General features: G+C 37.0%; 1 protein-coding gene across 2 annotated transcripts in view; it reads left to right on the top strand.

Annotated features, from left to right (window-relative positions):
• Nucleotides 1-650: 650 nt before the first annotated feature.
• The window catches only part of ANKRD13C (ankyrin repeat domain 13C), a 68075-nt gene continuing 54275 nt past the window's right edge, over nt 651-14450 (top strand). For both annotated transcript variants that reach the window (XM_012722749.1, XM_004679115.2), the window contains exon 1: nt 651-1550. In XM_012722749.1, coding sequence (XP_012578203.1) covers nt 1106-1550 — 445 coding nt within the window. In that variant the 5' untranslated portion in view covers nt 651-1105. The remainder of the gene's footprint in view (nt 1551-14450) is intronic.

Below are 14450 nucleotides of genomic sequence, written 5' to 3'. Positions count from 1 at the left end.
TGTCAAGGGTTATATGGATATCAGGTTTATGATTCTTTAGATTTTTGTTGCTGTGTGGAGACTGAACGAATTCAGTGATATTCCAATGTCACAAGTATTTTCTACCCTTCGGATCAGCGTCCACTCTGCCCTCCCCCTACTTCATTCATTCAGAAAATATTTGGTTGACCTCCCCCTTTCCCTGTCTGCTGAATAGCCTGTTTTCCAAGGTCAGTTCTAAACTCTTGCATGGTAACTTTTCGGATACTCCAAAGCTAAAGTTTGTCCCTCCCCTTTTTGAGCAACCTAGCTCCTCTCATCCCCTCCATTCATCGCGTTGATTATCGTACCCAAGAGTCTGAATGCCTTTCCTCCTCTACGGAGTTACTCGGCATCAGGAGCTGCGTTTTAGAAATCAACCAGGTCAGTGTATAGCACGAAGCTGATGTTTAGTAAATGTTTATTGAATGAGTGTCCAGTGCATCTCAGTGACATCACGTCTTGCGTGCAAATGCGTCAGTCGCCAACCCTCTCCCGGGAGGCCCGGAGGTCGGAGGAGTTAAGTCACAGTTTATAATGTGCTTCAACTATCCCAAGCACGGGCTTTAGTTTTCAGATCTCCTACAAGAAGCGTGGCCCCGTCTCCCGTCTCTGGCCCCGGCACAAACACGCCGCCAGGAAAGCGCCAGCGCTCTTCTACTCCGGAATAGAGGGTGCGAGGGGGTGCTGGCAGCTCACTTATCGCGGTGTTTCGTCCATTCTTTCTCTCTCTCTCTCCCCCCCCTCCCGGGGGAGCTCTCGCGAGAGAAGCCAAAAGAAGATGGCCGTGCCCTGTATATCGGTGTAAGGCTGGTGGAGGCGGCTGCGGTGGCTGGGACCGGGAACTCGATATCGTGGGCCCCTGAGCTCTAGCTCCCCCCAGCGAGCGCGGGTCCCTTCGTGCCTAGGCGAGAGCCGCCTCTTTTCCTCCGGGAGATGCGTTTGTCCCTGGCTGAGGGACACCCTGGGAGTTCATGCTGCGCTGGAGGCTCCTGGCCACCGCTCTAATCGCCTTGTGCCGCCGCAGCGCCAGCTCTGTCGCCCGCGGTGAGCCTCCCGGATCTCCTCTCTGCCCCCGGCGGCGGCGATGACCGGGGAGAAGATCCGCTCGCTGCGGAGGGACCACAAGCCCAGCAAAGAAGAGGGGGACCTGCTGGAGCCCGGGGATGAGGAAGCGGCGGCTGCCCTCGGCGGCACCTTTACCGGAGGCAGGATTGGCACTGGCGGCAGCGGCAAGGGCGGCAAAGCTTGTCATAAGATCTTCAGTAACCATCACCACCGGCTGCGGCTGAAGACAGCTCCGGCCTCCTCCAACCCCCCCGGCGCGCTGGCCCTGCCGCTGCTCAATTCCTCCGTGACTACCACCTCCCAGTCCCCGGCTCTTCTAGCGGGCACCGACCCCATTGCTGTCGTCGCAGTTGGAGGCAGTTGCCCCGCACAATATCCGGTGCACGAGTGCGTCTTCAAGGGGGATGTGAGGAGACTGTCCTCTCTCATCCGTACACACAATATCGGGCAGAAAGATAATCACGGTGAGGAGTGCTCGCCCCTCTCCACCTCTCCTTCCCCTAATCTAGGGTGTGCCTTCTGGGCCTTTGGAATCCTAGGCTCCCTTCCAGCGAATCCTTCTTTCCTCTCCTTTGCCCATCTTCCGGGCCAAATGCCCGTAAATCATGACCAGTTCAGGATTAGTATGCCCGTGGTCTGGGCATTGGTTCTTGTGGGTGCAAAGGAATGTTTCTTCCTTGCCCACTTCAAAGTTTCCTGTGAGAAGCTGTTTTGTTGTTCTCTGAGACAGGCGTTCAGTGTGGTGATTCTTGACAAAGATATTTTAGGTTTCCTGTCTTACAAACCTGGCCGTTGTTCCGTCCTTAGTTTATATTTCTTTTTCTCTCTCCCTGCCTCCCACCTGGAGAAATGGAAGACTGAATTTAAAAATTGACTGCCCCTTCATTACCCAGATACAGATTCAACTTGACTGCAACGGGTTGTGATTTCTACCTGCCATCAGGTTGCTTCATCCTCTTACCCCCTGCTTTAGGAAACTTTGATACAAAGTGCCTGTACTTTGCATTTAAGATGGAATATAGAATGCTTTGATTTCTGGGAATCACACAGAAGTTTGTTGGCATTTGATACAGTCACTTGTGAGTAGTTTTAATTTTGTTGGGACAGAGTTTGAGTTTTTTGCTTTTTATATGAAAATAATTGCTAATAGTAATGTTCATGTTGAAGACAGTGACTAAGGGTAGTGCTGTGATTTTTCATACTAATTTCATGCCTTTGTAACACAATATCTTTTTCAAGGGTGATATTCTTGTGCCTCAAATTATAAACTGAATTTTAGTGACAGCGTGATTTAGTTAAATTTTAAGCAGCAGTAAATTGCTCAATGAAAACCAATATGAACTTTTTTTTTTTTGACTTAGTGGCTAGGCCATTTTAAACTGGGTAGTTGGCAAATAATGTTAGCTCTGGTTTTAACTGAACATAAGTACTGTACATATTAGAACATACTCCATTCTGTACTCAAAGTAACAAATACTTGACTCTGTATAAGCTCCCTTAATTCCACTGGCCCCTAGGCTTCTCATCTAAAATTAGGACAAAAACAGATTAAAAGAAACAAGATTTCTGTTGTTTATACAATTCTCTAACAACTTCACTTTGTGGTCTGAATTTACAATATTGCAATCATAATTGCAAATTACAGTATCGCATAAATGACTTGTCATTTATCATAAATCAAATCCCCCCAAAGTTTCTGACAGCTGCACCCAGTTTTTCAATTGATTTCATCATTTTTCACTGTTGCAATAAACATAATATTGCTTGTTTATAGTACATGTAGCCTTGGAATGTGGGAGGTGTGTTGTAGCTTTATATAAGTGGTCAACTATTAGGAAGTTTCTCAGACTTCATCTTCTTAGTGGTTACATGTTTTATATTATGGCTATTGCCTTAAAACAGCCCTGAAAACAGATAAAAGCTTCCTATTGGGAGTTAACTCGCTTTGAAAGAGTTAGATGAGTATGATTTACAGGGTGTGATAGTAAACTAAGCTGAAGTTTTCTTGGTTGATCACATAAAGTATGGATTTACATGATTACTACTGGGCTTCCCTATTCTGTAGTCTAACATTTAAGAGTTGGTTTATTAGGTACAAATTTTGTTCAAGTAATTAGAATCCTAAAAACCCTTAAACCTTTGTCCTCAACACACTATAAGTTTCACCTTTGTAATTGCCTTGATATATAAAATTATCACATTATGTTTAGTTGTCCTTATGGTGTTATTTCTAATCAGTGTAACCAGTGGCTGATTTATATACCTGTGGCAAGTATATTGTTTTTCCCCTGCAGTATACATTTTCATTTCTTGTGACAGTGTCTAGGTAGCTTTTATTTAATGCTTTAGTTTTTAAAATTTTAATATGTAATTTAATTTAATCCCCTTCTCCCCTATAGCTGCATAAAATTTGCCTTTACATTACTTTTACTCTTGAGATTTTGATAACTTAAGTTTTTAGAATATTTAGATTTTTAGAATATTTTCCTTCCAAATTAAGGAAGATAAATGAGTTTTGAATTACCCAAGCAAAAACAAGCTATAGATTACATTTGAGTTGTTATAACATGATACATGCATAGCAGAATGATGCACTCACATAAATACATAGCAGAGCCATGCAGTAATAAAACCATATCATATTAGTTTTATAATCACTGTAGCGATTTCTTCCACAGCATGATGACATTTATTATCATCACTGTAGACAGTGTGTGTCAACATTGCTAAGTGTATACATACATTATCACTTTTAATTCTCACAATAACTCTGCGAAGCAGGTAGTTGTATTCTTACTTTAAAAGGTGAGGAAAGTGAGGTCTAGAGATGAAACTGTTCTATTTATATATTATAATATTTAGTACAAGTTCCAAAGCTGGGAATTGCAATAATAGTTTAGACTCTAAAGGCCTTGATCAACCTCTGTTAAGCAGGGCATAATGTATTACAGATAAGTTATTTCTAATAATATGTATGTGGTGATTTACAGTAGCTAATTAATATATATTTTCCCATTTAGTCCTTGTAATAGCCTTGTAGAGAGATTCTGCCATTGGATAGTTTTGAAGTTTTGAAGGTTTTTCTGAGGTCATCACACATCTCTCTTCTGTTTTTTTTCCTTCTGTGTAGTGGCACAAGTAAATGGGCTACCTTGTCCACTTGATAGTTCTTTTGATATCTGACATGAGTTATCATGTTCTCCTTATCTTCAAGTAAACATTCCTAACTTCTTTATCTATTCCTCATATGATATCATTATAAAATGCTTAGAATAGTCCCTGAAACATAGTAAATAATACACAAGTGATAAATAAATAAATAAAATTCTTAATTACCTTCTTTTAATGAAACACCAGTTGGCTGATTTTTCCTTTTAAGGATGGTGCCCAGAACTAACCTTGGAGCTAGAGCCATAGTCCCTTACAAGGAAAGACAAAAAGTAGACTGTTCATTGTTTTAGGCAATATACATTTAGTACTATGTATTACTAAAAAGTTCACATTTAGTAATGATGTGCAAGAGTATTTTTTTTTTAAAAGATATATTTAGTTATGCATACAGAACTGGGGTACAGGCTAGACGTGCAGGGTGAGTGAGAGGATTCACCAGAGATAGAGTGGGGAGCAGAAAAGGAAGACTGACTGAAATACACTGCTGAGGGGAGCAACAGGCAGGTCAGGAGAGGTCTGCAGCGCCATGTGGATCACCTCTGGGACCGAGTTCGAATTCATGCTGAAGTGGCTTAGCTTCTTAGTGCTGTGCTTTTTTTTTTTTAAAAGATTTTATTTATTTGTGCATACAGAACTAGGGTACAGGCCAGAGGCTTAGGGGCGGTGAGAGGCTTCACCAGAGACAGAGTGGGCAACAGAACAGGCAGATGGTCAAAGTACACTGCTGAGGGGAGCAGCGGGCGGGCCAGGAGAGGTCTGCCACACCATGCGGTCACCTCCAGGGCCGGCGGGAATCGAACTCATGCAGAAGCAGCTTTAGATTCTCAGTGCTGTGCTGCTGTGTTTTAACCCGCTGAGCCACCAGGGAGGGCCCGTTAGTGCTGTGCTTTAACCTGCTGCACTACCATGGAGGGCCAAGAGTATTATTTTTAATACTGCTTTTTCTCAAGTGATTGGCATCCTTTCATGTATTTAATCCTCAAAACAGGACTTTACATTTACAGAATTTTATCTTACTAGTTTTGACCTTTTATCTTCCTAGCTGGAAAGTTTATTAAATCCTAATTTGGTCACTATTTAGTTCACTTTTATTTAGCTCTTTCAGTTACCACTGATCTTTGATTTGATAGTTGTTTGTAAGTGTTTATTTTGCATGGAAGAACTGGTTGTAGGCCAGAGGTGCAAGGAGGTGAGAAACTTCACTAGAATCAGAGTGGGGAGCAGACTGAAATACACTGCTTAGGTGAGCAGCGGGTGAGACAGGAGAAGTCTGTTACACCTTGTGGATCAGCTCCTTGGCTCGTGATAGTGATGAGAATTAACCCCTAGGCCACCAGGGATGCCTGATAGTTTTTTAATGTATGTATATTTAACAATTACTGACTTAAATTGAATAAATGCAAGGATAGAACATTTTCCTTTGTGGTAAAATGTGTATTAATTCCTTTTTCTGAACCATCAGTTATTTTGAGGAATTTTTTACTTTTATTTTAGTCAAGATTCAGCCTATATCATATGTATACTCTGTTCAAATATGCTAAGTGATTGTGACTCATCATATATTTATTAACAGTTTGTCTTTGGGTGCGGAAAAAGACATTTCACTAATTGTACATAAATTTATTAAACTCTGTCTTCAGTTACATACTATTTTTTTCTTTAGTATAGAATTAAAGTTTAAGTCTAAGCTCTTTTACCTTCAGGATGTAAAGATTTTTTGAATTACTTTTTGCATCTGATTGGACAAAGCAACGTGGTGACAGGCTTTGTTATTTTTTAATGTAGTTCATACTAACAATTTTTATTTCTTTACTTCCTTAGAATTGAGGACATTTGTAAAGCATATAGAAGACTTGATTTTGACTACACTTTTTATTTGTTAAACTTGTAATTTTATTTTTTCCCATACTTCTCTTGGATATTAGTAAGCTTTTCGGTACCAGAGTGATGAAAGCCCTCGATACATGAATTGCTCAAACCAGCCTTTCCTAGATGTAAAAGTTTTCTCTATTCTAAGAGATTTGGCAGTTTATACTCCCTTTGATTATATTGTCTGGCATCTTGATTACATTGCCTGGCCAAGCCATCTTTTCTATACACAGTTAATTTTCATTTTTGTTTAACTGTAGTATAATTTTGAAACTCTTTCACGCAATAAATAGATTTCCAGTTCAAGTTAAAATTCAATCAATAGTATTTCTGTCAATATAGGTAACTAAAGTGATAATGAAATGGTTTATGTGTAATTTCTTTACCTGGTTCCTGACAGACAAGACTGAAGAAAATTTCTTTCAGACAAGAATTTTTAAAACATCTTAACTTCAGAAGATCAGAAATAATTTGATAATTGAGACAATAGGGTAATTAGTTTGGTGACCATATGATATTTTTATTTTGCCTTCTTCTACATAAAACTTTACACTTGATATTTTCCTATTTTATTTTCACCAGTAAACTCTTCATAATGGATGATGCAAGAGAATAATGCATACTATGACTCAGAAGAGGCAGTAACTAAACTGCATGCCAGCAAAAAAAATCTTAAACTGGATCTCAGTTGAACGATTTCAGCCAGGAGAGTTAGAATGTGGCACATTTTAAAAGAACACCAGTAGTTTTGTATTTGTCTCCCTTTGTTTTTGAAAGATAGAAATATACATAGTTTTTCTCAACCCCAAATAATTAAATCTTATGCATCTTAACTGGATGTGAGGGTGAACTTGTAGTGAAAACTGTCACTTCATTGATGTGTTAGGATTGATGCAGCTATCTGAATGACTGTAGAGTATGATTGTATTCTCTTCACCTCTTACCCCTATGTATGTCCAACAGAGTAAGACTATCCTTGGGTTAAGTGACTGTGGATGGCAACATCATTAACAGTAAAGAATTTGACCTATCACACTTACTACATTAACACATCTGTAGAGCTACCTCATAAAGTGGAGGTTAGGAGTTCTCTTTCCTGCACTGAATTACAATGAGCAGATATTCTGACCTTCCAATTTTGCTTAAGTAACAGAAATGATTACTTATTGGTGATATTTTGTCCTGATATCCTGTCAGTGAGGCAAGAGAATTCTGGGAGACTCACAATTGAGTTAATGTCATTAAGTCACAGTAACCTATTTTAATGCAGAATGTACAGTGTAACTGTCAAGGTGTTTTGGATTTTAGAAAGTGAATGTAGTTGCTCAAAATAGAATGGGGGTGGTCAAACACAATGTTCCTATTCATGTTCAGTTTTATTTCTTTTAGGAAGATTTTAGAAGGTCAGTTTTAGAGCAAGACTGAAGCATATAAAATGGGAAAGGGAAAAAGCATTTTTTTTTTGTAGATTTGAATGTTGTCATCAGGATATATGAGGTTTAAATGTGTGGTTTAGGTAAATTTCATCTGTTCTTGGGCTTATTAAAATCTCAAAAATTAATCCCATATTTATATTTGGAATATGATCTGAATTTGAGACCATATTTCTCTACAAGCTGGTTTCTATGAAGTCATACTTTTTACTTATAAAATAAGTAGGTATAATAATATATACCTCTTGGACCACTTATGGACTCAAATAGACTCCACTTGAAAATATTTTAGTTCAGAAGGCTCCTACACTAGTAATACCCATTAATTTCAACATCTTGCTCTCTTTTATGAATTTAAGTTTCTTCTAGAACATATTCTTGTTTTTGAGATTTAGCTAGATTTTCAGTTGAGGTTTTTACCTGAAACTTGAAAACATACTGCCTGTAGGTCTACTAAAGGGCTAGGTATATTTGACTCTTATATGTCATTTTTAGTTACTATTGGGATAACTCCATGCATTTGGATTCCTGACTGTAGGTACCTAGGTATATTAATTGATGTTCTTTCTTAGCACTGTATTGAAGTCTTAGCACTGTATTGAAAAAAAGCATGTACTGTTTTTTTCGATCTTATAAATAAAAATACTTTGGTTGTCTTTCATAGAAAGTCACAGGGAAGCCTACATTTTCTTGGGGTAAAATGCTTTTTGGAGAGTAAAAACAGATTTTAACAGTATTCTAATAATTTATTTTTTTCTCTTTTCTTTGTTCATTCATACTTTCATTTAACAGATATATACTGAGCTGATCTATGGCAAACAATGTTTTAAGTGCTGAGGTTATAGCAGTAAACAGAACAAAGTCCTGCTCTCTCGAGACTTATATTCTAATGGGAGAGGATAAACAATAAATTAATTAATACATGATATGACTGATACTGATAAATATTATGTTAAAAAAAAAGGCAGGATGAGGGTAGAGAATTGGGAGAGGTTGGGACTACAGGGGAGGAGAGATAGAAATTATTTCAGTATCAGGGAAGACATCGATGAGAAATTAACTTATTACCTAAAGAAAATTAGGGAGCAGATATCTGGGTAGAGAATTGTAAATGCAAAGATACCATGTTGAAAAATAGGAAGAAAGCCAGTGTGACTGGAAAAGGGAAGGATGGTATGAGATAGTTTGAGAAGAACCATGAGGATGTAGGCAAGTAGAAGTTTTGTAACAAGACTAAGGGTTGGCTTTCATTCTAAACAACATAGAACGTGGCCCTCCCTGGTGGTGCAACAGGTTAAAGCATAGCACTATGAAGTGATTGTAGCCACTGCAGCATGAAATGAGTTCTGTACTCATCCAGGGAGATGGCCCACATGGCGCAGCAGACCTCTTCATTGATCTGCCTGTTCTGCTCCCTACTCTGTCTCTGGTGAATCCTCTCACTGCCCCTGTACTTCTGCCCTGTACTCCAGTTCTGTATGCAGAAATAAATAAATCATTAAAAAAATAAACAACATAGAAAGTAATTAGAGGGTTTTCAGCAAAAAGTAATATGATCTGATTTTAAAGGCTCGTTCTGGCTGCTATATGAAAAAATCTGTATGGACAAGAGTCAATTTAACATGCTATTAAAACTGGAAGTAGTGAGAAAGTCTAGCTGGCTAGAATTTTATTGATTGGCTGTAATGTTGTGTACATATGTAAGTTTTAGTAGAATAGTACCATTTATGAAAGAAAACACACATTCCTTTTCTTGGTTGCTTCAGTGTGACTTGAAGGTGTCTGCAGAAGCTGGAGATATGTTGGTCCTAAACCTTGTGACTTTCTACTTTGTCCCTATTTAGAGGAATGAGAAGTCAAAACTATTTGTAGTAAGACATAGCTATTGCTTGCCTTTTTCATCATGCTGACTTTTTTTGCTGCTGTACAAAAGCAGTGGTAGGTAACAGTGTTGTAACCTTAGCATGAATGAAAACAACGAACTAGCAGTCGTTTTTATTCACTGCCATGTATTTTCAATAAAGAACAAAACAAAGCCTATTTCACATAATTACTTGATGAAGCTGTAGATGAGCTTAAGTTTTAATGAAGCACATATCTTTTTGACTTTTTAAAAAAGATTTATTTATGCATATAAGAACTGGGGTATAGGTTGTAGGTGTGTGTATGTAGGGGGGTGAAAGGATTCACCAGAGACAGTGGGTAGCAGACAGGTGTATTGAGTGAAATGCACGCTGAGGAGAGAGAAGGCAAGACATAAGAGGTCTGCTATGCCATGTGCTCCCTAGCTGGGCTGTGGATAGCTTCATAGTGCTGAGACAATCCCTTGTGCCACCAGGGAAACCCATCTTTTTGACATTCTTTGTAATATAATGGGGATTATGCATCATCTTTTTTATGCTAACGGGTTTATATTTATGCAGTTGTGAGAGTTGTAAGATAAACTAGCTGATTTTGTCATGGAACAAACACCATATTTACTTTGAAAGAACATCTTACAAATTATGGTTATTCCAACTTGGATATTTGACAGGCATTTTTGGATAAAGAATAATTAGCTGTAATTTCAAGGAAACAACTGACAGTGTTTGTTGCCAATGAAAAAATTCAAGCATTGCAACAAAAATAAGAATTTGGAAAAATGTACATGCCACTCAAAGTTTGACAGCTTCCCAGTAGTTAAAAGATTGTTTTGGTCAGGTTGGTATATTATCAAATCTTATTTTTTATATTTTATCCAGTGAAATATATTAACATTTGGAAGACTTGTATAACTAATGAACCAGTATTTTTCAGATGATCAGTGAATATTAGAAAATCATGCATCAGTGATTGTTTTACTTAAAGTTTAAGAGAAACCAACAGATTTCACTGTAACACAGTATAAAACATTTGTTGACATGGTTTTAGAGTTCACATTGCAACTATCCTCTAAAAAACAACCACTTACTAAGTTTTGGTGTAGTATCAAAGAATATTCCCAGCTATTTAAAAAGGCTGCTGGAAGTACTCTTCCTTTTCTTACTTACGTTAATTTAGATTTTCTTCACAGACGTAAAACCAAAACATTTTACACTAGATTGAATGAAGAAGCAGGTATAGAAAAAAATCTGGCTGTCCTTCATTAAGACATTTTTTTTTAAATTAAATAATTAAAAATAGCACCTTTTTTTTTTTTTAGAAAATGCAGTTTTCCCATAAAGATTTTATATTAACATGTAATAGGTTTCTTGTAATTTTTTTTTTTAAGATTTATTTATTTGTACAGAACTGGGGTACAGGCCAGAGATGCGGAGGGTAAGAGGACTCACCAGAGACAGAGTGGGGTACAGAACAGGCAGATCGACAAAGTACACTGCTGAGGGGAGCAGCGAGCAGGTCAGGAGAGGTCTGCCTCACCATGTGGATCTCCAGGGCAGGCGGGGATCGAACTCATGCGGAAGTAGCTTAAGCTTCTTATTAGTTCAGTCCTTTAACCCGCTGCACCACCAGGGAGGGCCCAGGTTTCTTGTAATTTTAAAATCAATAAGTAAAATTTTAGAACACTTAAACTTCTAGTATGGTAAAGATTGATAAGTGTATCCATGTAAAAGATTTTTGGCATCTTCATTAATTCTTAAGCTTATAAAGGGTCTCAAGACCAAAAAGTTTGAAAACTCTTAGTATAATATGTAAACACAATATGGACTTACAGAGTAAGGACTACCACAATTTCTATGTGTAAATTTTTAGGACATTAACTACTTGTTTTTCTTACCTGTGAACTAGGAATAATATTTGTCTCATCAGGTTATGAAGCTAACTTAATAAAATAAGGTATAAAAGTATATAGCATAGTGCTGAGCACATATAATAGATGCCTATAACTGCCCACTATTTGGTTGATAATTTGCAAAATTTATCTCGGCATGGTGTTAATATTAAAGGAATTATTTTAAAGATTTATTTATGCATATAGGACTGGGGTACAGGCCAGAGGTGCAGGGGGTGAGAGGACTCATCAGAAACAGTGGGGAGCAGAACAGGCAGATGTACTGAAATATACTACTGAGAGGAGCAGCAGGTAAGGAGAAGTGACCATATGGGTCACCTCCCTGGCCGGGGATCGAACTCCTGCTGCAGTGGCTGCCATAGCTTCCTCGTGCTACACTTTGACCCCTTGTGCTACCAGGGAGGGCCTAAAAGAATATTTTTAACTTATGTGACAGAACAATTACATTTTGTTTACCCAGTTAGAATTGAAGCACCTGATTTCAGATTTAAAAACTATATTGTAAAAAGTTGACAGGTTATTGAAATGTTTTAGAATTCTATATGTAATTAAATTAGCTTAGGCATCATGTCTAGGACTTACAAAATGGTGGGGATAGTAAATAAGTACATTTGAGCACTGAGTTTCATGATATATTTGTTCAGTAAAGTAAATCTACTGTTGACTAGATGATGATGATAATGTTGATCTTATTCTGATATTTATGATATAGCACAGCATGCTATTTGACCTCTTGAGTGTAGTTTGTATTTCTGATTATTACTGGTAAAATAAGAGGGATTGGGTTATTGAATAGTTAAGTCACTTGTAGTTCATTAAATTGCTTGAAAATGTGATAATTTGGACTTGTAATGAGAAGTTTCATTTGGAACTTCAGTAGATACTGATTGTAAAACCTACCCTTTTATGTGTTCTTGAAGGACTTAAGAAAGCAAAGAATAATTATCTTAGTGAAGACATGTCTTGATTTCTTCAAGTAGGTACTGTTTAGAGTCTGGTTGGTCCTCAATTTGTTATTGTTGGGATAATTATTATATTAACAAGCTACAAAATTAAAAAATAAAAAAAAGATATTTGGTAGGAATACTTATCCTCCCACCAATCTTTACCCACTCAGTTCTCCTTGGTAGCAAGCAGTGATATCAATTTTTTTTTCTTTTTTCATCATTTAGAGCATAAAACGTTTTTCCTAAAAGATGGAGAAATGAAGAAAGAGAACTTTACTACCTCTCCTACTATCCCTAGGACAAAAATGGGATAGTCAGAACATTTTATCTTTGATTTTAGGTGTATTTTTTCCCCCTTACTGTCAAATTTTTATTTCTAGCCTAGATTTCTCCTTGGAGTTCCAGATTTTATAATCATCCCTACTTGGAAATCTCAGAGCTGTTTAAAAATTTGCTTTTTCCAAAATGGAATTTTCATTTTCTACTGCCTTCCTTCCCACATGATCACTCAGTCTTTTAGTGTATCACATCAGTAACTTCAAAGTTGCTTAAGCTCTAGTCATGGAGTCATTCTTTTTTTTTTTCCAATCCTCTCTTCCTTCCCTTACAGATCTAATAAACAAGTTACTATAAGTTAGTCTACTTCTGTATCTACTGTTATGCCACTTTGAGGTCAACTATATTGTCTTTTCCTTCAAACATAGTACCTCTCTTATTACAAATATAATCTTAAAATAAAATTTGTGTTACATTAGGCCCCTATTCAAGACCCTTTAATGCTGTGCACACCTTAAAAATAAGTCTGTATTACCATAATTAGAGTCCTACTAGTCCTGAATACTCTTGACTGTGGCCTACTTCTTTGATATCTTGTGCAAGTGTCTTCTCCTTCCTTTGTTCTCACTCTACTTGTTTTCTTTCAGTTCCTTGAATATGCCAGGTTATTTCTGGTTTCTGTCTAGAATACTTTTCTTCTTCTTCTTTAATTTCTTAGCACCTACTCCTATTTTAGATTTTTAAACATTTTTTCTTTAAACATATCTTTATAGAAATTTCCCAGACTGAAGTATAAAAAAGTATTATAAATGGTTTTTGGGATGTCCCTTTTGTTATTATATTAACACCTGTCATAGGATGGATTTTACTTCTCAGTCAAAATGTTAGAGAAGTAACAACCTATGAATTCCTTTTCTAACTTAAAATGCAATAATGACTCTAGAATCACATAAATTCAATTATGAGAGAAACTTTAATAATAATGTAGTATATTATATATATATATATGTTATTTCATCTATCCTAGAAATAATACAATATAAGGTAAAACTTTTAGACTAAAGCAAGGGTCCACAAACAACTAAAGAACAAAATTGGAGGTATCATTGGCTTGAATCTAGATCATATCATTTGTTGCATGAAAGCAGCCGTAAACAGTGCACAATCAATCAACATCTAACTATATTCCAGTAAAATTTTATTTTTGTCATGTTCCTGAATTAGAGAATGATATTGTTTCTAATGTGGGAAACAAATGGCAGGAGCAAATTTGTGTCTTACAGCAAGACTTTTGCCTTCGTTTATTGTTATCACCAGGACTGTTAGCAATAGGGGGGAAAACTATTTCTAGTGATTTATTTCAAAGAGAGAAATTCACACTAAAGAAACAGTTGGACAAGAAAGCTTATTTTAGCTCACAAATGGACCAAGATGAGTGGTGATTATTAAAGCAAAAATACGAAGTTCAGTTAAAAGACCTTTATAAGGAAGGTCTTTAAACTTGTTAGGGAATGAATAAATTTTACTGTGATTTTAATAACTTTATTTTCCACTTCCCTTATCTTTTATTTGTAAACAGCTTTAGTTATATATAATTTATTTGCCATATAACTGAGCCATTTCAAGTGTACAATAAAATGGTTTTTGATATGTTCATAGTTGTGCAACCTATATAGCTGTTGCTGGATAATGTGGTAACTGTATGTTTACCATGAGGACCTGCCAGTGCTTCTTATTTTCCCTTTTTGAGCACAGCCATCCTAGTTAGTGGAAAATGTAGCCATATAGTCATTTTGATTTATATTAAGCATCTTTTCACGTGCTTATTAGCTATTTGTATTTCCTTGATGAAATGGCTTACTCCCACCAATCTTTACCCACTCAGTTCTCCTTGGT

This window comes from Condylura cristata, unplaced genomic scaffold, assembly GCF_000260355.1.
Source record: "Condylura cristata isolate star-nosed mole 26May11 unplaced genomic scaffold, ConCri1.0 scaffold00008, whole genome shotgun sequence".
In the NCBI taxonomy this organism is placed as follows: Eukaryota; Metazoa; Chordata; class Mammalia; order Eulipotyphla; family Talpidae; genus Condylura; species Condylura cristata.
Note: the sequence above shows the minus strand (reverse complement) of the source record. Positions and strands in the feature narration are given on the sequence as shown.